Source organism: Anopheles arabiensis, chromosome 3 (assembly GCF_016920715.1).
Source record: "Anopheles arabiensis isolate DONGOLA chromosome 3, AaraD3, whole genome shotgun sequence".
Classification (NCBI taxonomy): Eukaryota; Metazoa; Arthropoda; class Insecta; order Diptera; family Culicidae; genus Anopheles; species Anopheles arabiensis.
The window spans coordinates 33,135,549-33,163,223 of record NC_053518.1 but is presented as its reverse complement, the minus strand read 5'-3'; the positions used below and the strand labels follow the sequence as shown (position 1 = coordinate 33,163,223).

The following is a 27,675-nucleotide window of genomic DNA, read 5'->3' as shown; positions in this document are numbered from 1 at the left end:
CTTGAAGCTATTCTGTTTAATCATTTGCTACAGATTGCAATGGCAGCTTGCTTTAGCGAGGGGAGAACGTGTTGATAAGATTACATTGACACATTGTGTGTGAGGTTCGGTTGAACGTTAATTTAGGATAAGCCTTTGATATCAATCAAAACCATCGATTAAAGGTAAGGAGTTTCTTTTTTTAAACTTTGTCACACGACTAATGCTAGAAGTCGTAAAAAAGTCGCACGCGACATGCATTTAAGTATGCAGGGGTTTTCGGCCCATCATAAGATGTGGCAGTCAGTTTTGAGATTTTGTATTTTTATGTTTAGAACATGTTATCGTTTAGAACATAAACGCTATCGGGAAAAATGATTGAGATGTATAATAAACATCCATATTTGTTTTAAGCTTAAAACTAATGTATATAAATTCAATAGCTATACAGTCTTTCCCGAGTTACGCGAATAATGCTTTCTCGAGACATTCGCGTAACTCGGATTTTCGCGTAAGTCGAATATCACGTTTTACAGCATGATAATACTTTATTTTTCATGATTTTTGATTGAATTTGTTCATTTATGTAATTTATTACTTATTTGATGCACTTGGTGTAGAAAATTTGGTTATTTCTGACTGTTTAGTGATTTAAAACTTTTGAAATATTACAAATTATTTTTCATTTGACAATTGTTGGAGAAAATTGCACTGATTTGACATCTAAACTGTCAAAAATAAAAAATCTGCGCAACTCAAATTCGCTTAACTCGAGTGTCGCGTAACTCAGGGAAAGACTGTAGTGCATTTTACAACTTTTTCCATACACGTTGGATATTACTCAAATATCCAATATAAATACTACTAATAAATACTACTAAATAAATACTAATCAGATTAATACCAAATGAAAGTTTGTAATGTACGCTCACAATTAAAAATTAAAAATTTGTTTAAATTTAAGTTGACTGAAACTCATTGGACATTGGACAACAAATGATAAAGCCAACAACATACATTTCCAGTTAAAAAAATGATCAGTTATACATTTGAAAAAGCAGCTCTGTCCTCAAAGCATCAAATTTAAATTGACTACAACTACAATCACAACTATTCCAAATTAAATCGTTTCGTGTTTTAAGAGAGCTCTTGTGAATTTATATTTTCTGATAATCGTTTATATACTCTTTTAACTGCTTAGTTCATTTTATTAATTGTACAAGTCATGTAACAAGTAACTGTGGAGTCAGTTAGTAGCCCAAGTTATAGAATATTAAATAAGTACTCAATATAAAAATGTTCTAGACTGTCATTTTTAAATTAAATTTAAACAATTATGGAATTTTGAACCTTTTATATATATATTTTTTTTTAATTTTTGCATACTTTAACTATATTTTGAATTAGCTAGGCGAAATGTTATGCTAATTGAACATCTAAACAAAGTCGTTATGGTATTTGCTTTGATAAGCAATGCTCCTGATATACATGAAATGGTGCAATTTAGACACATAAAACCCATAACTAATATGAATTTTTAGGAAGAATTGAAAACCATTTCTTCACTTTCGTTGTTACTAAACACATTCCAAAAAGTCTCCCAATCCAGAAAACCCCTGCCATTTGATCAATACGATCGAGCAGCGATTTACCGGAAGCGCCGCGAAACAGTCACCCGAACGGCAGACAGAACGCGCGGAATGGAGAGGACAACAGGGGCCGGGCCGCATTACGAGCGCTGCTCCCTAGTCTTGACATCGCATTGCCCCAGCCCCCAGCCGCGCACACTACACGCGGTCGACGCGACGTTGTTCGCGGTGCAGAGCAGCAGTCAGTCTATTCCGGTCGCTGTTCTAGCATGGACGGCAGTGGTAATCAGTGCTAGCAGCAGTAGTAGTAGTAGTGGAAGCATTTTTAAAGACCAGCAGCAACTGCTTGCCGTGGAAAATGCTGCGTGTTGCTCTCGGGGCCGGCTTGCAGTCCTCGGTGTCGAACTGCGCGAACCGCGTGTGTCTGGTGTGCTGCTAGAAGCAGTCAGTGTGGCGTGTGCGAAAGTGGCAGTGGGCCGGGAAAAAGCCGCGAAAAAATTTACACACAAAATAGGTGATTTCAAGTGGCAGTGATTTTTTTTTGTTTTACTGTTTGTTTGGTTTTCTTTAAAAACCCGTTGCGTGTGTGCGTTTTTGTGTGGCGTTTGTGGAGAGGAGAAAAATTGATACACCGAGATCGAGATAAAGTGATCCAGCAACGGTTGGAGGGTTTTAAAAACTGCTGCACTGATCGTTGAGGTGAGAAGAAGGGTAACAACGTGTGGAAAGCAGCAAATCTTGTCCTCACCAAAATTGTATTATAAACACAACATAATGCAGTTCTCGTAGTGTTCGCAAAAACAGTTCGCTTATCAAAACGTGTCATAGAGTTGTTTGAAAATGCCACAAAACATGAATGAAATCAAACTCACAGCATTTGTGTTGTGAAACATTTACAAAGCCGCACACTTCGAGCATCGAGAAGCAATGGGGTTTAAAATAGATCAGCACCCTCCCTTGGCTCCATCGATCTTCTATCGATCATTATCGCCAATTGTTTAGATCGCTGCCAGGCAAGCCGTCGTTTCGCGGTGTTTTATTGGATTACGCTATTTGTAAACAGAAAAGGTAGTGCGCGCGTGTACGTGATTTTGTAGCCATTTTTTCGGCTTCTTTTGCAAAGCCATTTGATTGGAAAGAAACAGCTTGGTTTGTGTGATGAAAAGGTACCAGGTGAAAAGTGCTTTAAAACGTGACTTGTGTTTCGCTTTTTTCTTAAAGGACTTTAAAGTGCAGTTTGACGCTTGTGCTTTGTGACTTGTCGGAGCTGGTTTGAATTAAACACTACAAGTTTCAATTAACTATGGTTTGTGGTTCGTTTTGCACCGCCGCCGTGTTCCTGATAACGACTGTGACGGTGAACACCAAAGGCTGTGTAGAAGATAATCAACCAATAAACACTCTCTCTCTCTCTATCGATGATTGCATCGTGATAGGATGCTGCTGCGTAATGTTTCCTGGGATTTCCTACCCATTGTCCTCAATTTGATTAAATAGTTGGGTTTTTTTTACGCGTGTTCAATCGATACCAATTTAAAACTAATCAATTGCCACACACGCACTGCTTCTACAACCTTGCAAAAATATTTGCGTCTTCGCAAATGACTCAATGGAATTGTCTTCCTAAATGACCCAATGGTAAAATGTCAACCATTACCACCATTCGTCATGCAACTGGTCGGAACCATTTAAAAAGCGTGCAAATCGCCGACCGTTTTGGAAATAACACTCTGTAACTGGCTACAAAGTTTCGGCCTAATGATCACCCTTCCTTGCAGAAGAAAAAAAAAAGAACCAATACCCTTACACGCGCGTGCAGTGGCTGTACAACCCAGCAAATTGGTTTTCACTTGTGGTTTTGATTGACGAAATATTAGCGCCGCGCAATGTCATTTAAAAAGAACGGAGAAAAAAACCACAAACACGCGATTGAACAACAAGTTGTGCCAGTAGAAAAAAAAACTCATCACGATGATTTAGTGACACGCCATAGCGAAGCGAGAGGCTGGCTGCGTAAGGTTTCCTTGCACGTCATTGAGATCTTGTCCACAAAACACAGAAAGATCGCACGCAAGATTGGAAATAAGTTCATAAGTTCTCCAATGATCGCAAGACAGGTGCACCGTCGTTGGCCTCCATTTAGACCCCTCGCGGGGGTAGGCTCCCGAAAAAACCGCAACCATCTAGCGCTTATTATGAAATATCTACGCGGACTGTGCTCTCTGCCACGGCGTAACCACAGAAATGTAGATCATCTGTCAATCGACTTAACGAGTTCGGAGCGACTCCGAATGATGACGATCGGTCGAAAACGTCACACGACTGCGTCGCTTTCTTGGAGCCAGCTACCCACTTTTTATGGTTCCAACAGCTTCCCTCGCCCGGGTTGGCTGTCACGTTTGGCTGAGAGCACTAGCGCAATAGTAGTTCTATAAATAATCCCACTTTTCCCGCTCGATAGTGGAGCTAGAATGCCAACTTCAACTAGCAGCAGAGTGATGGACGATATGGGACCGCGCGCTCAGGGTATTCCCGATCCATTCCATTCCAGGGTGAACGATCAGATGTCGAAGAGGCTATTTGGATAGATTTGTTTTTTTCTCCTATATTTACTTTTGGAGAAAGTCAAAGTAAGAAGTTGATAGCATTCCCGTAGCAGGACGTATCACGCGAAGGTGTCGGCTAAGCTGTTCAATTAAGTCACCCTCGCTCGCTGGCCGACCTTACAGGGTCTCACACATCTGTTTCGACTCCATCGGCGTCGATGCAGTTGACCGTAATTGATTATATTCTCAGCCGTGCCATCCAGATATTTCGCTCCGTGCGTGCGTGCGTGTGTACGGTGAGAATGTTATTCTAATTGAAAGGCAAACCACTCCTCTTCCAAACGGTGGTACAGTGGAAAGAAGACAAAACTAAAGGTTCGAAAGATGCGCTGGTTTGTGTCATTAGTGCAGCTTGTGTAAACAAAGTACGCGTACGCTGATGTATGTTTTAAGTACAACCACCCACAAGGGAATGGTTTTTGGAGGTACTAATTAATTATTTTACGCCCGACAAATTGGGTCCACCAGTGAAACTGTGAAAAGAGATTATTTTCAGAATTTGTGTGTGTTTTTGTATTTCCTCCACGGGCATAGGAACTTCCAGAACAGACATAAAAAGCATCACATTCTTGTCAAGTTCACGGCATTAATGATGCACACCAGCTGATCGACATTGGGCATGGTGCCTGCACACCAGCAACCAGCATTCATTAATCCTCTGCATTCTTTTCGCTCTCTTATCAATTTTTTCAGAATTGACAACGTCAAAGTCGCAAAAAAAACGCACACACACACACAAACAAACAACAAACCCGAGGAACAAACGTGTGCCGCCAATGTCGTGCAACCCTGATGCTGGGCCTGCTGGCGGCACGACAACCATGCCAAAGCGCCTCTTCGCTGAGGTTATCACTCTCCGGCTGAACGAAGCTGGCATACGCCAGTGAGGCATACGATTTGTCGCCGTCAAACGTGGACGCATCTGTTCTGACCACCCGCGGGGGTAACTGTGGATGAGTGATCTGGTGCCTTTGACTTTGACGCAGGATTGAAGATGTCACGCGGGCGAGTTTAATGGACGGCTGGAGAGCAAGGAAATGTAAACAAGAAAGTCTTCCTCATAGAGGGAAATGACGGAGACCAGTTCCTTGTTAGATAGTCAAGGAAGTGTGTGCAGTTTTGTCAAGCAAGCGTTCAGATGATGCTGAATCATCTCAAACATACAAAGAATTGGATTTGTATTTCGAAGGCAATAGCGACGCGGGATTAAGATACAGGGTTGTGTATGCACCCCAACGAATAGACTCCTTCGCCCCAGTCAGGCGCACTCTTATCAGCTAAAACATTGCATTTGGTTGCAATTAATATATACCGCCCTATCGCACCAACCGCCTTATCGGATCGAAGATAATGAAGACCTCAACAAAGTAGGCTATTTCACCTGCCCAGACAACTACGATGCCATAACGCCGTCAACTGCAAATAAAACCAAACGTGCCAATGTGACGAAGCACAGTAGCCATCGACCGTACACCGTATCGTATCCAAAGAAACCTCCAAAAAACAACTCCTCTCACAACCCCCGGTGCTCCCGGTGCTCCCTAAAACAATGACCGATTCGCGCAAACCGATGCCACCGACCAGGATAGTGCCCGTTCATCGGGGGAAAGCCACAACCACCACCGAATCCGACACCTGTCAGCGAGCCTGGATGGAAAGTGATAGACCCGACCGGGTTCCGCCAGAATCGGAACGGGAACCGTTCCTTGTCGCCGCGAGCGGTTCGGACGGTAGCGAAACTTCCAGCCTGGAGTGTGAACGGCTCTGCACGGAGCTGGGGTTCCCGAAGAAGGCGCGCATTTTCTCCATCGATCTCGAGCGTGGTGGTGGCGGCCATGGCAAGACAAGCGGACAGGTAACGCCGTCCGGGTCGGTCGGGAGCGGCGACTGTACCAGTAACGATGATTCTCACAGCGATGCCAAACTGTGGGCCGGTGGGCCGGCGAACCGAAAGGCGAACCGGCGGAAGCGGAAACGGCCGGCGAGTCGGCTGCTCCAGTTGTGTCAGTGCTGTCCTTGGACCGTGCCGTGGAGTCTGCTGATTGTCAGTGCCCTGCAGGTAAGTTTTGATTTTTTGATTGTGGTGTGATTCGGTACCGCCTAAGGCACGGGCCGCGTGGCCTCGTTGGTTTTTTTTTTGTGGTTTTGGAGGTGCTGCCTTGAACGCGTAAATTGGTTTATTAAACACTTCGGGTTAGAGGTGACGGTTTATGAATCATCGGCTTTTTTTGTGTGTGACGGTTTGACCCAGATGCCAATCAGAAATGCTCAGTCTAGCTTGATAAGCTAACATTTTGATAAGTCTCCGTTCACTTTTGGTTTAACGACTCAACGGAATTTCTTGATAGCTGTGTTTACGATTTGCTGACAATCTTGCAAAGCTACTGTATTATCGTCCTCTTCTATCTACCTCACAAAGCTTCTTTTTCGCGAACGATAAACACCATCAGTCCAACCCTTTGCTTTGCTAACGTTCGCTTCTTCCGGTCAAACTTCCCTATACTAATGCCCAGATCAATCAACCAGCCCAATTCAGTCCATTCTTAGCACATATTTCGCACATATGTACAAGACGCTGCATATCGATTTTTCCTTTGGCGCTGATTTTTCCCTCGAATCCCTGAATCTCCCTGTACCACATGTACCGCAGCGCCACTTGTCTTGAGCTGTTCCCGGTCAAATGGTTTCACTTTCACCCGGCTTGGGTGGGCTCTTGTTACGCTTACGTGTGTACGAAGTGAAAAGAACATTAACCTAGAAAAGCGTTCCAGGGAAGTGAAAAGGACACACGCTCACGCTTGATTTGGTTTTGGTGGCACGGAACGAAAGGGAAGATTCGGATGGCAGAAAAATCGATTGGCAAGTCCGAGGTAGTACGTGAGCGCCAGGCTAGAAGGGTGTGGCAGTTTACGCTTGTATGTCAGGGGATGCTGCTTTTTTGTATTTGGGAGACACTCATTCCCCTATCCGAGACACACTGGCACCGTTGGGGGGACTGATAAATTGTTGCAGCTTGATGCGCTAACCAGCCAAGATAAATGAGTCATTAGAGCGTTAAGGGGGGGGGGGAAACCTGATTACGTCGCGTTTGGCGCATCGATTCGCCATTGTAGCGCAAGATTGACGGCACACCAAAACAAAGCGACACTAAGCCCTCAATTAGAAGCTATTTTCAAGCCATTTTCAGAAACAGATTGTGTGACATAATAACCCCCCGATACCAACGGCACTATCGAACACCGGAGCATTAGACCTTGCCCTTCGAACGGGGAGTCTTGTACTGTGGAGGTCAGCCTCCTTTGCGTCATTTGCGCCGAGATTTACGTCCTTACGGAAACGGGACGGACTGTTCTGAGTCTATTAATTTATTTAATCTATGTTACGCATTGCACGCCGGATGATTCGTACCGAGTTGATGGCGGCGTTGCATTGTGTTTAGTCAAGCGAAGATGGTCGCTACGTATCGACGAAGACTGCGTCCAACGTAGTTGGGAGATACCAACGGAACAATCACCTTTGTTTTGTGGGGAGGTGGGTGAGTGATTTTTACTTTTCCTATAAAAGAGATCTCTTTGTTGCTCATTCGGAAAATCCTGTATCGTCGTGGAGCAGTTTTCATGACGAACAAGCGGTGTTTGTTCTCAAATAGTTGCCATGTTGCAACATCTGATGCTTTAGTAAATATTGCTTTAAAGTCAGCTATTTGCAAAGCATGAGCAAAGCAAATATTTTGCTATATGCTACCGAGAGGGCTCAGAATCACATCTTAAAGAGGCCTCAACCAAACAAACAAAACTGTCCACCCTTAGGCATCTTTCCTGCTGATAACATCTTTTCTTAATGTTTCTTTTTGCTTCCTTCAATCAATTCTTCGTTTCGTGTCCCCTCTCACTGTCAACTGCAGTCTTCAGAGCTATTTAATGTCCCCTTCAGAGATCTAATTCTGCCCTGCATCTTTAGATTAGTGTGTAGATACATCCCCTGGCACGTGTCCTTCACGTCTTGGCACGCTACCCTAACCTCATCGTTGTGGATTTCCTTCTCCCGTACTCTTATCATTGAAGCCAGGGATTGGCAAACTTCAATGTTTGGAGTTCGGTTTTTGATAGGAAACTTTGAGATTTTATCAAAATCCTAGCTGGATTAAATGCAACCCTTGACGATGCACATTTTGGAGATGTTACTGTATGTTGCCGCTACATTTGACTCTAAGTCACCTATTTTTTGCCTTGAAGCCATCAATTTTTGTCTTGAAGGTGTCAATATTTGACTGTGAGTCCATCGCTTCATTTACAAAACTTTAAGTAATTTACAAAACTGTGTGTCCCGAAATTATTGAAATTCATTAATTAATTTAAGTTAAGTAGTGAATAATATCATTGATAGAATTAAAAATAAAACAATTGTCATGCCAATTTTGGAAATTTTAATGGAGTGACGTTAGCATGTATTTTTAGGTGTAAACAACGCTTAAAAATTTTCTAAAATTTCGTCATTTTGTCTCAAAAAACAATTAAACTACACGATTTTTAAAATGTTTATATGATGTAAAATTACAATTGTCATAAATCTGTTCAAATACCTTGTAAAATTTTTCATGATTGCTACGAAGGTAAAAAAATGATGACTTACAGACAAAAATAGTCAAAAATTGATGTCTTTGAGTCAAAAATTATGCGCACTGCCAAAAATTGATGCCTGAGAGCCAAAAGGCATTAGAAGCATAATGTAAAACTAACATAATCCTAATATAAAGTCATCCAACTTTAGCTTCAGCTTATTTGAAAATTGTGTCTTTTTACATAAGTGTAACCTCCAGTTTTTATTTCAAATGTATTCCCAAATATTCCAAGATCCTCTTCAAACAAAGCTGACTTGCCGACCTCTGACCAAGAAAGAACCTCACTATCATCCCCCTTGCTTTCAGAAGTAATTATGGCATGGTTGTCACTGGAAAGAAAGACAATGATTGAATAAAATTGCAATAAAATGCAGGCTTAAGGTTTCTCCGGCCTTCGCCATTCGGCGGGCCCCCTCTGGGCTGGTCCATTTGCAGCATAATCTTTGCCATTGAACTATCGATCGACCAATCAATTCCCTTCAGGTATGCCAGTTTCCCCTCCCAGCCCCAGGTGTTTCGTTCCGTTTTTGGCTAAAGAATGACAAACTCCCCTCCCTTCGCGGGTTGCAGCGACCAGTGCCAGTGCTTGATTGATGGCACTGAGGTTTCGCATGCAGCATGCAGTTTCCCTTGCCCAGGCAACTACCAAGCAGCATCCTTGTAAGGGTGTGCTGCCTCACGGCCGTAACTCCTCGTGTGATGAAGTAAAAAGCCTCCGAGATTGTTCAATGTGTTCAATTGAGGGAACGCTTCGGTAGCTAAACACACATTCCACCGGTGTTCGAACGTTGGCAGTTGTGAACATCTGTGGAAAGACCAGCGCATTTTGTGCAGCGTGCAGTGCAGTTTACAGTGCAGTTGCCATCCCCTCTTAGGTCGTTTCGCATCTAATTCCTAACAACGACCAACTGCAGCGGAATGTAAACAAAGGCGCGGGCGAGCGCGTGCACACGCCGGTCAAACGAAAACGGCACCAAATCCAATATTTGCCGACACTGCCCTACTGCCTCGCCAATGGGTCATGGGTAAATTGGGAACAACTCTATCGATTGTGGCCGTTGCACGTTGCCGGGCTAATGCAAGCGATTGATTCGTTCGCGCCGTTGACAACTTCACGCGCTTGCCCCGCGGGACAATGCACCACATCTGTCAGCACATCGGTGCGGATGCGGAGCACCTTTATGCTGCTGCATCGCCACCTGTGTCGCGCCATCGCGTGTAAATCGCGTTGAGATTAAAAGCCACGATGACGACGGGGAGTGATTCGGGAACATTGCGCCACACGCCGGGTGTGGGGGCTGTGACTAATCGAGCGGGCGCGCATTGTGTCAGTAGAACAGTGTGATGTGCCTCTCTTTGTGTGACACCAAATGTTTTGTGCCTGTAACCCTGACTAGATCGTCCCTAGCCGCAGGGGATGGCTTGTGTATGGCTTCCGAGAGCGCGCACCAAACAACGAGGAAAGCCACCCAACTGCTGCAGCCCGTATTGCGTGCTTTGCTGCTCTGATTTTCTGGCCTGTTCCGTTCGATGCAACCATTGTCCTGGCCCTTGGCGGATGCACCAAACAAGGTGTTGAACGCCGCTAACGTACTTTGTTTGTTGCTTGGAAAATGATTTGCCTCGCACGGCCTGCCGGCATGACCGCGATCAAGGCGGTCGCTGCAAAGTCAAACGCTGGTGGGAAGGTTTGACATAATTAGCGTAACTGCCAGCGGCTCCACATTCAGGGCAATCCATGCGCGAAAAACGTCTCAATTTACAGCGTAACGTAAATGCCCGTTGGCTCCAAATACCGTGGTTGACGGTAAGGTATTTTCGATTTCGAAGCAATGTAACGGCTAATCATTGAGCTTGAATCCCCATTTTGCTTTAGCTATTTTACGCCTCTCTGGTAACTGAAACGAATGGTCTTAAAAACACCAATCCTAACAAATGGGACCCTTCTGGCATTTTTCCCCCACCGAACAAACCCCACAGGTCACAAGGTGGTATGGTGCGTATGGTGCGTATGGTGCGTATTTGACTATTTGTTAGACATTCGATACCGTAGGTGGTGTTTTGGTTTTTCACGATGGGTTCCCGTTTTCCACCCCTTGGCGCGATGACGTGCTTTTACACACTACTGGTTGGTGGTGGTGGTGGTGTTGGTGATGATGGTCGTAAACGTAAATCAAACTACGCCAACTTGAACGATCTCGAGAACGGCGGAAAGCGGTGGCCGTGGTCCTTTAGAACAGCTTCAAGATTTACGAGCACACAACACCATACGGCTCGATTCTACTCGACCATTTCGCTCATATTTTTATTCCACTGCACGTCGAACAAATTAACGACGCTTTTGGCCCCCCCGATTGGTGTGCACCGTGTTGCGAACAGGCTGCCGTTTGCTTTTGATCTAGGAATTGAGTCCACTTTTTATGATATTTTTTGTTTGTTTAGATAGCAATCATTTGTAAGGCGCTGCGATATGGATAGGGACTGGATTTAAATCTGGCACGTACTAAAAATCATAATATTCTTAAACAACTAGTTTTAAAACGCTCTCTTGGAGTGAAGTAATCGTTTGATGCTGAAAATCATCGTAACAATTATTAATAAACTTTTCCCTTTTCGTTTTCCTTTTCTTCTCTACAGATAGCAGTTTTTACGTACAGTAACGATGCCATTAACCAGAAACTCATCTTTTCACCCGTAAAACAGTACGAGGTAGGTGCAGTTCCTTTTTGCTGAAATCCCTTCAACCGTTAGCCGTTATGTGTGTTCAATTATTCAAAAACTCTCCCCGAACAGGTTTGGAGGTTTATTACTTATACGTTTCTACATGCTGGCAGCGTACATCTGGTGCTTAACATCATTATACAGGTTAGTAAAATAATGTTATATACACATTTTTGGTAATTGAGTACGATTTGATTAATAAAATACAAGTAAGAGTTAATCAATTTAACTGAAATTGCATACTTTCAGGCGTTCAGGCCTCAAAACTAGTCAACTTTAAAATTGTATTATAGCTTTATTGAGAATAAGTCCATTTCAACAGTTAACGAGTATTACATTGATGCTCGTTTCTTATTTGTGATCGTAATTTTACTTATATATTGCATACCTCAAGGCGTACTTGGCTTAGAATGTTTAAAAGCTGTCATGTAGGTCGTTTTAATTGAACAGTAACGTAAATAAACGTCACATTGTGATTTTGTGGCAGAAATTGCATACCTTTAGGCGTTTTGTTTCCTAAAAATTCCTTCTGATATTTTGCACTGCATTAAATAGTACACATTTTATCAAAACTACATATAGCTTAGAAAATTCAGTCCATTTATACAAAAAAAAAACGAGCACGCTTTAAAGCAATAGTGCAAACATTGCATACCTTTAGGCGAATTTCTTTCTTACCCCAAATTGTATTCTCCCTTTTTATCCACAGCTTTTAGTAGCATTTCCACTGGAAACGGAACAGGGCCACGGTAAGGTGCTGCTCGTCTACTTCGCTGGCATCGTTGCCGGCGGTTTGGGTGCTTCCGTGTTCGAGCCGTCGCTGATGGTGGGTGCTTCCGCGGGCGTGTACTGTTTACTGATGAGCCACATACCACATATCATGATGGTAAGTCTTTCCTTCATTCCAAAACGCATTCTTCCTTCATCTAATATCCTTCTTCTACATCAATTACGTGTAGAACTTCCGCACGCTATCCTACCGCTACTACCGGCTCATTGCCGTGCTGATGCTGTGCATTAGCGACGTGCTGTACTCGATACGCCACTGCCTTACCAAAGGAAACCTTCAGCCACGCATCGGTGTGGCAGCTCACATTAGTGGGGCGCTTTGTGGCCTCCTCATAGGGTTCGTCATCTATCGGCCCAAGGTGGAGCCAGAGGCGTCCAAAGCGGTCGTAATGTTTCGATCCCTGCGCTATCTGGCAGTCGTACTGCTGCTAGCCTGGTTAGTCGGTACCGTGCTGTACAACCTCGAACGAAGCCATGTGATTCAGATACTCTAGGCGACCCAGATTAGTCAATCGCAAATTAGTCAACGCATAAGTTAAGTTTCGAAAAAAAAACGCCCAATGATCTATTCAAAGCTACCATGTAGAGTAAGAATATGTAAGAATGACCGAAACAAACGTTTTTTTATGACATATTTAATACGACGCTATCAGTGTGATTCGTTTATTCGTCTTACATCCGAACAGGTGGTGCTTAGAGTTATGCATTACATCTTTAGACCACTCTACCAGCTAATACCATTACCGTAGCCAAACACGCTTCCCAGAAGCGATATCCAAGTCGTATTCGAGCCCGACAGTGGCCGACACCAATCGAATAACGCTTCCGGTGTAGGTTGGCTACGCAAAACTTAAGGTAAGTCTTCCGGGGTTCGCTACCCGGACAGTAAGGAAATGGATTACAAGCTCACCCTAACCTGAATGTTATTCGTTGTCTTAACCTGCCTACGCTACAGCTCCACTTCACCGTGATAAAGAGGGGTATGTGTCTACGATTCGAAGACACCAAAGACATTTCCGCCCCAGACACCGTATCAGACGGTGCGGCTTAAACCTATAGATTAATATCACGAAAATCACAGTAACTCCCATTCACTCGCTCTCCGTTCATCCGTTGGTACGCGTTCACTCGATGAAACTACACATACATACATGCACGTACAGTCCTATACACTTACATATGTAGCATTACCCGTGCCACGCGTCCCTAAATCTAGCTGCTAGGTAGTGTCGGCTGGCTGCGCTTACCGCCGTCTCCGGCAATCTAGGGGCGTACAGTGCACACCCACCTCGGTACACTTGCACTCCAGGCACGGCCCAGAAAGCTCGGAAATGATCCGTCCCACCCGGTACATTCGGCCGTAGATGTTACAGCCGGCCAGCTTCAGTATGCCGACCGTATCCTTCACCTTCGACTTCATGGTAATCTCCGCCGTACCTTCAGAGTGGTGCTGCTTCAGCTTGTTAATGTCCACCGGGTTGACGACGTACGATTGAGCGTTTGCACCGGACGTACCTTCAGCAATCACCTGATACTGATCGGTGTGATGCTCGGGAGTTCCTCCATACCCATATCGATCCAGCTCGTTCTGTGTCTCTGGGTCCGATTCCGGTTGGTTGATGGGTTTCGTGTGAAAGCCAGGATTCAGGAACGGTAGATCGAGTAGCGAAGGTCGGTATAGGGTTTTCGTGTCGTTTTTGGCACTCTCCACCTTGAGAGTAACCGTGCCGTCGTGTAGCTCCTCATCTGAGGGTGGTTTCACATCTCCAAGGGAAGTTTCCAACCCAACCGTTGGATCGTAAACGGCGGTGAGTCGTGAAGGCAGTGTTTTGAACGGTGGAACACCATCACTAACGGCTCCTGTCGTCTCACTATTGCTAGCATTCCTCAGCCGATTCTCATTGATAGGATCTTCCTCGCGCAGCAGATAGTTGAGCATGTTCTCCAAGCTAAACATTCCACTCGGTTCCGGTTCGCTGTGCTGTGCTTCAGCCGGGCTGGCCGGTTTCGTTGCTTCCGACACGGGCTCCTCGGGGTGATGAACCGATACGGGAAAGTTCAACTCAAACCCGGTAAAGTTAGGCTTCGATGAAGTCGTACGCTGTGTTGGCACGTGCTCTTCCGTCATCGAAGAAAGGTAGTTCGCGTCGGTCGTAATGGAGATGATTTGCTTCTCGTACTCATCGCTTCCCTCGCTCGGATCTCCTAGCAGATCCTCCAGGGAGGTATTCTTCGACTGCAATGTCGACAGAAGCTTCTCCTTGTCCTCGATCAGTGACATCAGGGGCGGTGCCGGCTCCGTTCGGATCACATCAATGAACGGATTGGATGGAGTCACTGGAAAGAAAGAAATTTTGATGAAATTTTGTGTATAACAGTTTCTAATTGAAGTCGTTAGACCAAGTTACCTCCATAGGAACTGGTTGGAGTGGCATTGTATGGTAACTTCACATGATGATCGTCCGTCAGCTCGGTCGGGAACGGTGTCGTCGCGTAACTTTCGTAGTAAAACTCATCCTTTATCGGCTCCTTTGGTACAAATCCACCTGTTGAACGCCCAAAGAAGTGTTATACACTATTATATCTTCAACCGATCAACCGAGTACTTACCTTCCGTTTTAGTCGGCGGCGAGAACCCGCTCATATCCGTCCCATCGATCCGGAACAGTGGATTATCCGTGCTCTGTACCTGTACCTTGTCGAGCTTTGCGCCGGCACCGTACGCCAGCTCCTTGTGGTTCGTGTAATAAACATTCTTCTCCGGATAGCCCACCCCATACTTGTCGTACACCGGCACGTACGTTCCCTCCTGCGGTACCTCGTACTTGGTCGGGATGAACTTCTTCAGCTCGTTCTGGAACAGATCCTGCTTGGCCGGATGCTCGGCGTACTTGTGTATCGTGTCCGTATCGTAATCGTAGTCCATCTCATCCACCGTATCGTACTTATCGCGGATCACCTTCGTGTTGTAGTACCCATTCTTTGCATCCACATCGTAGCTCTCCGTCAGCGCCGGATAGTTGATCGCCGGATCGTACGCGTACTCGTACTCCGCCGTCATCGGCTTGCCCGGCGCCTTGTACGTCATCCCGGGGTGGAGGATCTCATGCTCATTGCTCACGCCATACCCGCTCGGCGGTGCCTCGTACGGGTCGTTCACGATCGGGTAGTTGTTCGGGTGGTTCTTGAAGTACGTGTACGTTGGCGGTACGATGCTGACCGGCTTCGGTGGATCGTTCTTTTTCACCGCATCGGCCGGCAGGAATGGGATGATCTTCAGGTTTGGCAGACTGGGTGGCAACGTCGGCTCGTCGTAATCCATTCCGATGTCCGACTCCAGGATCGACGGTATGTTGCTCACCTTGTGGAAGCCACTGATCGGGATCGGTTTCGGGGTGATGGGTCGGTACTCGGTGCGATTCTTCTGCGACTGCTTACCCGAATCGTTCTTCGTTGCGTCGAAGATGTTGGAAAGGCCGCTCAGCAGTACCGAGAGGAGATTGTTCTCTTTCAATGGATTCGGTGGACGTGTCAGCGGCGGTGGCGCTTGCTTTGTCGGTGCGACTGATGTGATCGTTTCAGTCGTTGTTGCCGTATCGTTATTCTCCACTACAAACGGTTCCGTTCGCAGCTCTTCGTGTGTGGTTTCCGTGTAAGAATTGGCGATCGTTGTGTCCGTCACTTCGGTGGACATTTCCGCAGAACTTTCCTCTTGCATTGTCGATGTTTCCGAAGGCACTGTTGAGGTGATCGATTCTTCACTTTCTCCCATCCGCTGAGTGCTGGTGGTTATCTCTTCCGACTGTCGATCGGTAGTTGTATCTCGCAGCGTCGTTACATCCGGTTCAATTGTGGAAGTAATATCACCCTCTGTCGTAACGGATGTTGTTGGATCATTCAACAAGACAGTCGATTCGGTCGACTCCGTTGTTGCCGGCGGGGTCACCCTTGAGAACACCGTCGTGGGTATTTTTTCCGGCACAAAACCAACAAACTTGTTGTTGGGTCGCTTGGTTGCGATGGTTGTGGTGACAATCGGCTCCGTTACCTTGGTTACCTTTTCAATCTTTGCATTCAGGGAGTTGAGAATGGTTTCTACCGTTTGTTTGTCGACTAGTTGATCGATCTTTATGACGACATCGACTGGAGTGGAGTGGCTAACAGCCGGTGGGGTAGTTGTTTGTAGTAGTTTTTCAGACATTACTACCTTTTTTGTTGGTAGTGGAGGTGGTGTTGTTGTGGTCTCGATGTATTCTGCAGTTGTTTTAACTTCTAGTGTACTTGTAGGCAAAGAAGTCGACGAGATCTTCTCGGTAGGTTTAGTCTTAGGAGAAGAGCTGGTGGTAGATGTGGTCAGTTCTGCTTGCTTTGTCGGAGTTATTGTAGTTGTTGGAAGAATTGTACTTTCATCTTCTAAAGGCTTTGCTTTCGCCACTACTGTCGTACTGGTTAAAGTAGTAGTTGTTAGAGGTTCCTTGGTTGTCGTAGGAGCTTCTGTGGTCGTCGTAGGGGCTTCTGTAGTCGTCCGCTTTGTAGTAGTTGTACGAGGCGTTGTAGTAGTAGTAGTAGTAGTAGTAGTCGGCATTGCCGTTGTAGTAGTAGTAGTTGTCCTTGTAGTAGTTGGAGCCATCGTTGTCGTAGTAGTAGTCGTAGTCGGTTTCGGAGTCGTTGTGGTCGTAGTTCGCTGTGTAGATTTTTCCGTACTCGGTGCCACTGTGGTCGTAGTTGTAGTGCGTGTAGTAGTCCTCTCCTCGGTAGTCGTCGAAATGATCGCTTCTGTTGCTTCTGTTTGCTCCTCCTCCTCCTCACTTCCAACAGTCGGAACATTCTTCACCGTTGTTTCCAACAGAGAGTTCGACACTTCGGTCGGATTTTCCTTCAGCAAAGAGTCCGACTCCAAATTCTGGAACTGTGGTTCGTTCATCAGCAGGGTCGGTATCTTCGGCAGCGGTTTAAACATGATCGGTACCGGCGGTATCTTCCGCACGGGGAAATTAAAGTCCGGCTTTTCGATGTAGATTGCTTGCGGTTCTTGAATGATCTCCACCTTTACCGTTTGCAGCTCGGGTGGTACTTCGGTTGAGGTGAGCAAGGTGTTTGCTTCCGATGGGGCTGCCGTACTTAGTAGCAACTCATCTTCGCCGGCATCATCGATAAAGTCTAGCCCGGCACGCAGCAGGTCGAGGAAACTCTTCTCCGAAGTGGTACTCAGCGGAGCGGTTTCAGTGACTGGTGCTTCGATCACTTCAGTAACATTCTTCGTCTCTTCCTTCGGTGCATCTGGGTCGGGTCCGAAGAGGATCGAGAAAAAGTCAAACGACTCTTCCTCATCTTCCATCTTGCGACCGAATGGTTTCTGCTCTCCGTGCTCTGGAATTGGAGAAAATGGCTCATAAAACAGTCATTCTTCAAGGGCAAAATATAGCTTCTACTCACTGCAATCGTAGCGCACCGCACAGCACTCCCCACGCGGTACACGTGGCGTACAACCCTTAATCGTCGGGGCACACTTCTTGGGCGTACACTTGCGCTGCCCCCGGATACAGTAGCACACCTCACACGGATCTTCCGACTTCATCTTCTCCCCGTCCGGATAGGTATGGCCACCAGCGGTACACCCATTGCTACGATATCCACGCCGCTCGGCCATCCGCTGATAGTGCTTGTTGTTAATCCGCCGCACATGATTGGCCGACTCCGTGGTCGCCAGCTCGGCGTTTTTGATCGGCGTTTTGCCACTACAATCGTACCGGATCGGGCAGCAGGCCGAGTCCACAAACACCGGGGCACACTTTTGGCTCGGCAGGGCACACTTCGGCTTCACGCACTGCTGCCGCCCGTTGATGCAGTAGCAGTACGAGCAGAGTGTGGAGCTAACCATGGCCGAGCCCGATTTGTACACCGTGCCGTTAACGATACAAGCTGCAATGAAAATGAAACAACCGATCGAGAAAAGAAGATAAGCAAACAGAGCAAACGTTTCAGCAAACCGGACTGGCATCAAACGACGAACCTCCATTATCTTCCACCTCGTCGTCATCGGAACGGCGCAGGTACGCGTTCGGGTTTTCAAACCGCTCCTGGGCCGCCTTTTCGTAGTAATCCAGAAAGTGGAGCTTCTTCCGATCACCATTGTTCTTGACGGCCAGATTCAGCTTCGAGCACTGCAGGTACGAGCAGCAAGACCCAGCCTTATGCACCAAAATGCATCCCCTTGGCGGTGGAATCGGTTGTTCTGTGTTGTGGTGCGAAGCAAGCGAACAGAACGTGTTAACATTGCGCTTTTGCGCCTAGCGGGTATGCAATACGCACCTGGGCAAACCTTCAGCGCGCAGATGAGCGTCTTCTCCGTACATTTGCACATCAGGCAGGGTTCCTTGGTCGGCACGATCGAGCCCTCCATAAAGTGGGTCCCATTGTAGTAGCAACTGGATTCTGGATGGAATAGGATGGAAACAACCGCAAAAACAGTAAGATTATTGGTGTGATTTACATTATTTATTGTGCTCCGGCAGTATCGCGCTGTTCCGAATCAATTTGGGATGATTTATGCACGAAATGTTGTCTATCCTCTGCCACCCTTTTTAATCACGATACAGGATCTGCAGCACAAAGAATAATGAACTCCACCGTCGCTCTATCACGATGAACTCCCGTTAGAGAGAGAGAGGATTGGTGTGAAGCGCGCAGCTACTTCTTTGCCACTTTTGCTCCATCATTAGGTGACACCGGACCGGCATCATAAATATGTTAAAGCATTCTGTTCGAAACGAGCGATCTTTTGAGGCAAAAAGATAGCAAACAATAACACCAAAATCCGCTAGATTTACAGACACACACTCACAAACGCCCCCGGTTATTGACACCCTCTGGTAGAGTATTAGGCGGGAAGGCAACAGAAGACACCGAATGTGACAAAAAAAGCACCGTCATTAATGAAATACACGCGATCTACCCTTGCTGAGATCATCAGACACCCGGTGACACATTTTTCGGCGTCCCGCCACCGTGATCATATATACATTTTTTCGCCATTATATCAGCAGCTTCTTATTAATTCTTTCACTCGGTGTGCATTCCGAAACAGCTTTTTTTTGCTTCCTGCCTTCGCATAGCAAAATTAATATTCCGAAGTTTCCGATTTCTAAACCCTTCTGGAATTCATATTAAATGCATGTTGACATGAGAAATCGAGCAAAAATAAATCCCAAAAAACAAAAGCACCCAAAGCTGCATAATGATCAGGAAAATAAAGGTCAAAAAATGAAATCACTCGGCACGATCGTGAATTTGATCGTCTGCGCTAATGATTGAAAGAAGAAAAAAACCTCAATAACATATCGTTTATTGATCGTTTTCCTCCCATCTTTTGCTTTCGTGTGCTTTTGGCGAGATAAACTTCCCTTAATGTTGGGGCCTTTTTTACGGGCTAATCTCTCAAACGTGCCGCAAAGTGCGAGAGCTAATCAAACCTTTTTACAACATACACTCGCTTGCCGCCACTTTCCAAAAACCGCGCTCACTGCAAAAGAATCGATCGAAAATCAACAAAGCATGTGTGTGTGTGTATGTTGGGCGGAACAAACCTGCGAATCGAATCGCCCCACAACACAATCCATTGACCTGTTCGGTACGACCGAGAGCGCGCACACCAGGGAATGGAAAATGAGGGTCAAAACTGCGCACCACACACCATGGCCCTAGCCGCGAAAGTAGTCCATGATCAAGGCCTCTCCAGGTCGGAGCTCCGGTTTACGTCACACGCCGGGTCCGGACCGCGGACCGGTTCATCGACCCACTGCTGAGCAACCCGGGCGAAGTTCTCACACGGGAGGGTTCAAGTGTGCGAGGCTCTAATTGGGCACGAGAATCTCGTGCGCAATCACAGCGGAGATGATTAGACGCGAGCGCGAAATATCTTCAATTGCCGCTGAAAGGTGGACGGGCGTTGCGAACCCTGCTATTTACTCAACGCGACCGACTCCGCCACTGACAGACCCGACCCGACCGCCGGCCGACTAATTTCAGCCCACTCATCGTGCGGTGTCCTAGATTTGGGACCCCGAGGCTCGAACGGCAGACGGCGCAAAACAAATTGCGCCAGAGATTCTTTTCCAAACCCCCACGGAGGACGTGACTGCTGCTCCTACGATCGGTTTCTCCCTTTCTCTGGCGCTTCACTTTCTTCCCGGGGCAAGTGTTGTGTTTGTTTTTGCTTGCTAAACCCTCGCCTCGCGCGTACATTCTTGACACCTTCGCGGAGTGGGGGGTTGTCCTTTCGTTTCGTCTTGTGTGTTTTTTTACTAGAAGATTCCATTCATCCAGGGGTTTGGCTCACTTGTCTGACTTTAGTGACTTCACGGACCAACCAACGCCCCTTTTTCGCTTTTCAAACGAAAACCGAGGAGTGGCTGAGGCCCTCCACAACGCCGGCACTAGAGCACACCAAATCAATTCTCCACCAAAGCTTGGAAGTGGCCCGACTAAATAGAGGGCTCTACCTCTATACAAAGTCACCAAGAAAAATGGGAACACCACAGGGAACATTGGGGACGGTAAGCGAAGGTGTATCAACGTTTTGGTGCTGTTTTGTGACGGACACTTAGCAAGAGAAGCTCGTTTTTGCATGCGAGGGGGCTTTACGAACTGACCACAATAGCCGCACAGCTAAAAATAGACAGCACTTGTCAAACAAAATTAAAAAGAAGACTGTGGGCATAATTGTGACGCGGGCGCTTTTGTACAAAGGGAAGGCGAAAGTTTCGTTCTGGCCTCGATTTTATTTGCTCCTCCCTCGGGACCTCATTTACACTGTTTATTCGAACATTAAAAGAAAGACGTTAAAAGCAAACCCTCGATTTATCGGTCATTTATCTAAATTAGTTTGTTTGACTTTAAAAATGAAACGGTTTGAGCCGAGGCGAATGAAGCTATTCCGACTGTACACACGGGCTGTCAAATCAAAGCTAACAACAATTCACCACCATAATATGCTATAAATATTAATGTTATCGAATTTAATTTCGCCGCATGTTTGATTCATAAAACAAAACGACACGCCCGGCAAAGGAACCGTTTACGATGAAGATAAAGGTCATAAATATTTCATTAAATCTAATCGTTTTACAGTGTGTACCTATCTCCACTGTTTTATGGATGGAGGATTGAAGCTGAAACTGACCTCAAAGAGGTTTCCCATGCACCGTTCATCTTTTAAAGCTTTACATTCCTCTACGTTACAGCGGTATTAGAAGAATTGGAGAAATGGAGGAAGAAACTCATTGGAAAACATCAATTCGCAAGGCACACAGGTTCTATTTTTCAAAACACTCACGAAGACGCCCAGTTCGGTGTCCTACTAAACGTGACAGGGGGATCATTTTCCTATCCCAATATTATGTACGATCGATCGATCGTTTAACGTATACCCAAATGCGTCCGGTTCGGGTTTAGATTTATGGAGGCTTCAACACAAATTGGGACTCTACCTTTTTTACTACACGATCAAGTAAAGGGCCTTGCAAGTGGATCGTCCCACTGAACTGCATCGCACAGCTATAACGGAGGTATGGAGAGTTGTAAAGAAATTTCGGACTCATCGGAAATGCCTCTAAACCCCGGGAACCTGTTTGCCTATTACATTCAGGCCGCATAACTTTCCTCCCGAAGACCCGAGGCAGGAAACACAAGCCGCGTTGTCACCAGCTGCGTTGGGGTGGAGCTGCTAGTTTAAAGTGAAAATTCCAACCTACTATCATTCCCAACCCAACCCAACCTGCTGGTGAACGATCTCGGGACGACACTGGGCGGGAATGTGTGCGCTCGATCATAATATTTAGCACACGATAATTTCACACTCAGTCAGCCATGGGGGATCCTCGGATCGTGGTCGTCGTCGCCGTCTTGATGATGATGGTGGTCGCTGTCATCGTCGCTGCCACAAGCCGAGGGTGGGAGGGGTTCACTGTTTTCACCACTGATTCCCATTATCTCCGTACCACCAGCACCACCACCATGCGCTAAATTATGGCGCACCTTGGCGCGTACGGCAAACCGTAGCGCAACAGATACACCTTGCGCGGGAACTAATTTGCATTCGCTCCGTAGGTACGGGGTGTGTGTATCGGACCTCGCGTTTGTGGACCACTTTTCTTCCACTTTGCTCCTCCAGCCCGGGCGCTCGGGGAAAAATGCAGGTCAAACACACATGCCGTTTTTTCCCTTTTTTCCCCGCTCTCTCTCTCTCTGCTGTTGTTTTCGATTGCAGTGTAGTTAGGCGTTTGCAACAAAATAGATAAGTGAGGTGAAACATCATCGAACAAGCGAACGAATCATGTCATGCCGGGCTCTGGGTGGCGATGGTGGTGCATCGCTTTTCGTAACCCTGCTGCATGCACGAGCACAATAGGGTCTTGACATACAGTATCCGTCTTATGCGTCACTTACATAATGACATGAAGAACGTCACGATGGGGGAGGGCGCCACAAACAAACAAAAAGAAGGGAAAAAACCGAACCGTTTCTCGCTTGATCGATCGTTCAAGTCTTTCGTTTCGAGAAACGATCGTCGCTTGGAAGAATCTTTTTGCATAATCAAACCGATCTCAGGGCTTCCACATTTGGGTCATCTTCACTGTACACAAAAACCTTGTTCGTGTTGTGTAGAGAGTAGTAGAGAAGCACATTTCGTTCCCTTGCAAACGAATTTATCATGCTGGAAGGTAACTGCTACTCCACTCTGCTCAGTAAACAAGCTCTGCAAGTGCTACGCTCGCAGGGCAAGATTTAATTAACGATCAGCACTCCCGCCCGTACTTGTAATGTTACTTACTCAGCAAGAATTACTTTTCCTCTCAAGCTTAAATGTGTGCTCCTCCGCCGGGCACATTCCGCCGGGACCATCCAGGAGCACCCGGGTTTTGCGTGATGATCGTGCTGTTTTTTGCACCGCTCGCTCGCTTGCGGGAACAAGGACAGCAGCCTTACAGCATTCCGGGGCCGGGTTTGGAGAGCGCATAGAATCGCTGACCGAATGCTGACCCATCCCGCATGACCCAGTTTGCCGGAAACTGGCTGCAACAGTAGGTGGCTCGCGCGATGGCGCGGTACCGTGGCGCGATCCCTCTACAAAGTGCAAGCGACGAACCCCTCTGTTTGCTTCTTCTGTTTTGCTGTCTAAATTCTTAACGATCGGCTCAATTGCCCAGCGTTGGATGGGGGTGGTTGGGTAGTTTTGTATACAATTAATTTGTACACGTACCTCTCCCTTCCTTTCCACCGCTGCTTCACTTCTCCTTTTACTAGCCCCCCTCCTTTCGATAGTACATGCACGCAGCGCAAAAATGAGGACTCTCCTCGCAGGTGGTGGTTTCTGAATTAAGCTGGAAATGGATCCAACGTTATTGAGCTGGAAATGGTCAAGGTTTTTCCCGCATTTTGTACGCCAGGCGGTCGCATTTTCACGACCAGCAGCTCGATTGGGCCAGTTCATTTAAACTAGTTTTTGGGCTAGACTGTTGCACAGTACGAAATGCAAAGGTTTTTCGCTTGTTTTTTGTTGTTTTTTGCATTATCGTTTACACAAAAAAGCCCCTATAGGGTGTGTGGTGGTCTAGATTTTACTCAAAGCTTTTTTGGCACACATACAGTACACAACGGGAAGCGTGAAAGTGCTTGCCCGCATGTGGCCAAATACACCAGGTGTGTCATGTGCCTGTGTTTGACGACCCACCTGAACCTATAATGTGTACATTTTCTTGCCTTTTCTCCACAGAGAGGAGGCCATTCCGAGCTTGTTAACATAGTTCTAACGGGAAAACACGTTTGTTGGGGGGGAAATATTGTTGCTAAAATAAAAGCTAATCCGTGTGTGCGTTTGTGTGTGGTGCGCGCCGGTGTAACACACTTCGCTGGTTACCAAAGGCTTGGACGCTCTTGGGAATTAATTCCATTGCTGCGTCCACCATCCACCCGCTTAAGCTTCCGCTTTTCGGGCTTTAATTGTCTCACACGATGTAGCCAGTAGCCACACTTCATTACAATGATGCCCCGCCTTAATTAATACACCCAGGCTTATCCAACATCCATGCACGATGCCTGGGCAAGAACAGTTTGTTTCCACCAGGGATGTGCAACCTGGGCATTGAGTCTTAGACATAAAGTTCACTTGCCAGTTTTACATCTTATTTAACGCTTTCAAGATACAATAGGCTTGATTTTACCCTGCCCAGATGTATCAATGCTATTAAAACTTCTTAAAAATTACAGTTTTTTGTCAAGTGCATCCAAAAATGTGACAATTATTGCCTTTATTTAGTGGCAATGTTAACACATCTCCCCACTTTTCGAACTGCAAACCATTTTCAAATGGTTGTCATGCCCTGCCTTCTAAAACAAACCCCACACATCTTCGACCGGCCGGTTTGGCCATTCAATTATCATCTTCGCGACCCGCACCGGCGAGGTGAACGTTTGCCAAACGAACGATAGCGCTCGTTCGATAACGTAGCGAAACGGTACCCAAACCCGGCTTCCTAATTGTGTGTGTGCTATCTCTACACTCAAGAGCTCTAGCAAAGCGAAGGTAAATGCCTCTCCTGCGAACTCTTCTGCGGGTGTTCTGTGCATTGCCACACCAGCCACCAGCTTCATCTGCACGAAAGAAGAAAAAACCACTCGCTCGCACGCGAATAGATAATAGCACAAATAATCGTTGTCGGGCAGGTTACAAACGGAAAATGGAAAAGTGAAACTGAACAACACTTTAGGGCTTGCTGGATTGTTGATTAGTGTTTTTTTGTTGTTGCTCTTCCCCTTGAGTGTGTGGATTCCAATTTGTGGCCGTTGTACGCTTGAAGGCCCCCCGCACACACAAATAAACAGCCTACCAGCCTGCTGTCAAGATGCTCGAAATCTGACAAGCCGCCTTCTTCTAGCGCTTGCGTAAAGCCTCCGGCGCAGTAGCTAAAGAGTGGTCGACCTGCGGCAGAATGCTCATAAAGAAGGTACTAATTTGTACACATGGGGTAGGCCCTGTTCAAACCCCTTTTATAATTATCCACCCACCTCGGTGAGGAAGGGGAATCTCTAGACCAAACTTCATCTCTGGCGATAGATACGCTCCAGGAGGCTCCAGGAACCATTTTTCATCACTAGATGTTGCTTTTAGTTCTGGCGTTTTCCGGTCGCTGTTTGACCATCTTCAAAGTTCCATTTACTTAGCACTCCCAAATAGAAGATCAACGACGCGCCACACAGCTGGCAGAAAGAACATGTTTGTGGAAGATGTTTCAAGTGCATGTTAGCTTGTGCCACTCTGCAAGTATAATGAGCTGGATGAAGTGAATTTTGTATCTTTTTTGTGCCATTTTTTGGGGGTCAATTTAGAAAGGAATCTTACCATGACGAAGCACGGTGCTCTAGAAGATGACCGGAAGGAAGCATGGTATTATGCAAACGATCATATGCTGCGATGAGTGATCGTCGGTATGATAAAAAGGTAGCAAATTTGAGGTGTTTGACCAACGAATGACCAGGCACATTTGAATCACAATGATCTGCAACACTCATAAATTACCCAAAAATATCCCAGAGTTGAGGTATTCAATTTTCAAAAGCATTTAAAAATGAAGAAATGACAATTTTATGTTCTTTTGGAAAAACATTACTTTTTAATAAAATATAATGTAATTTAAATGTGTTTATACAAACTCCTCTTGAGTAAAATCCACACAAAAGTTGTCTGCAGCGAAGTGAAAGAATGTAACATCATTGAAATGCAACATAAACCTGCTTCTTAAGTGTAAAATTTCGCGTGCAATAAAAAGAAACACTTTGAAAAAGCTAAAATTCTTTCAAAGACGGTTTCTTTTTTTTCCCTCATCCAATCCGTCCCATTATACCCTTTTGCACTTATCGCACTCTTCTTATCTAAACTTTTACGCAACACATACACACACACGCACATTAAAATGCCAATTTCACACTGCCACACATAAAAATGGACTCTTTGCAAGCGAGCGAGAGAGAGAGAGAGAGAGAGAGAGAAAGATCGAAAAGAAAACATCCCATAAAAGCTTTTCCTCCATTAAAATTTAAAGAATAAAAATCCCCCCCCCATTCCTGCGCCTGCAAAAGCACTTACGGGTTCGCTGCATGCGATATCCATCGGCGAACGGGAATTGCAACCCGACCAGCATCACCAGCAGCGCGGACAGGAGACCGAGATGCGCTGGCAGGCGCCTTATCGAAGGCGACGAACCCTTCCGTGCGGTCACCAAGTGGCTTTTGGTATTTTGGAGGGTCATCGTGGCTGAGAGAAGAACAAAAAAACTGGTGCAGAACTCGTTTCGGCCAGAACGTTTTGCGCACTTTTTAGCACGTTAGCACTTTACCAACACCACGCAACACTGATGCACCCAAAGAACCGGAGGACACACGAGCAACAGATCGTTTTGTTTGCCAGAAATGCTTTCCTTTGGCTTTTTTTGCCTTTTTAAACGCACACTGAACGCTTCTTCGCAATATTTCGTTTCTTCTGATGCTTCTGAAAGACGCTCTCAGCGAAACACAAGCCACCCTGGGGGGGAATATCTTTTAACACACGCGGTCGAACGTCGAACTGGAATCAATCGCGACCGGAAGAGTGGCTCCAAAGGGGGCAAAACACATTAGCGAACTGCGGTCGATAGCACACTTCATCATCATCAATCATTTTGATACACTTTATTTCGGGCCAAGCAATATTGGGAGAAGAACGAGGCGTGCGCGCTCTTTCTGAACACACCGCACACACGTGGTTTTAGCTTAATTGTCGAATTTTGTACTATTATTTTGTTAATGTGTTGTTCCACTCACAAATTTATAGAATAAAAAAACACAAGATCACACGCACCACACGACCTCACCACTCAAGTACACTTGCTGCTGCGCGACAAACACACACTGAGGTTTCCGGAGTTCGGAGCGTCCACGGTCCGTTCGGTTCGCTGGTTCAACCACGAATGATCGCGAGCCGCTTGCGATCCGGTCGGAGAAGAAAACGGATTTTCTCCAGTGATGGGGAAAAAGTGCCATGCTTCCAACCAGCCTGGGCAAATGTGGGGGGGGGGGTCTTAACGGGTGGACGGGTGGACCTAATGCAAGCCAACGCCAAGCGAAAGAGATGCGAAGCGTAAAGCGGATGATGCGTGTGTATGCGCAAGAATGTAAGAATCCACCGAAAGCGAAGCATTTCGCGCGCGCAAGCGCTCACGAACCTATCACTCTCTGTCTCTGTTTCTCTCTCACTTGCTGGACTTGTAGAGGGAAGAGTACGAGCTATGCCCGGTTTGGTCCACACACAAGCACCACAAAACGAAAGTCAACAATA

General features: G+C 46.2%; 2 protein-coding genes across 2 annotated transcripts; one reads left to right on the top strand and one right to left on the bottom strand.

Moving 5' to 3' along the window:
• Positions 1-1,805: 1,805 nt before the first annotated feature.
• On the top strand, positions 1,806-12,949 carry LOC120901941 (rhomboid-related protein 2). Its single transcript, XM_040310316.1, has 6 exons — positions 1,806-2,267; positions 4,868-6,233; positions 11,433-11,504; positions 11,589-11,660; positions 12,226-12,402; positions 12,476-12,949. Exons 2-6 carry the CDS (start codon positions 5,724-5,726, stop codon positions 12,797-12,799), a joined length of 1,155 nt encoding a protein of 384 aa, XP_040166250.1. The 5' UTR covers positions 1,806-2,267; positions 4,868-5,723; the 3' UTR covers positions 12,800-12,949.
• Positions 12,940-27,351, bottom strand: LOC120901940. The gene is made up of 7 exons (XM_040310315.1): positions 26,449-27,351; positions 18,618-18,740; positions 18,319-18,540; positions 17,742-18,227; positions 14,916-17,675; positions 14,714-14,851; positions 12,940-14,642 (listed from the first exon to the last, which is right to left on the bottom strand). The coding sequence occupies exons 1-7, from the start codon at positions 26,609-26,611 to the stop codon at positions 13,549-13,551; spliced, it is 4,986 nt and encodes a 1,661-aa protein (XP_040166249.1). The 5' UTR covers positions 26,612-27,351; the 3' UTR covers positions 12,940-13,548.
• Positions 27,352-27,675: the final 324 nt, after the last annotated feature.

Coding starts and splice junctions, on each gene's coding strand:
- LOC120901941 (XM_040310316.1), top strand. CDS start 5,724: ATGACCGATTCGCGCAAACCGATGCCACCGACCAGGATAGTGCCCGTT. Junction 6,234..11,432: donor TGATTGTCAGTGCCCTGCAG/GTAAGTTTTGAT, acceptor TCTTCTCTACAG/ATAGCAGTTTTTACGTACAG. Junction 11,661..12,225: donor TGCTTAACATCATTATACAG/GTTAGTAAAATA, acceptor TTTTATCCACAG/CTTTTAGTAGCATTTCCACT.
- LOC120901940 (XM_040310315.1), bottom strand. CDS start 26,611: ATGACCCTCCAAAATACCAAAAGCCACTTGGTGACCGCACGGAAGGGT. Junction 14,852..14,915: donor GCCGCCGACTAAAACGGAAG/GTAAGTACTCGG, acceptor GGCGTTCAACAG/GTGGATTTGTACCAAAGGAG. Junction 14,643..14,713: donor TCCAACCAGTTCCTATGGAG/GTAACTTGGTCT, acceptor CTTTCTTTCCAG/TGACTCCATCCAATCCGTTC.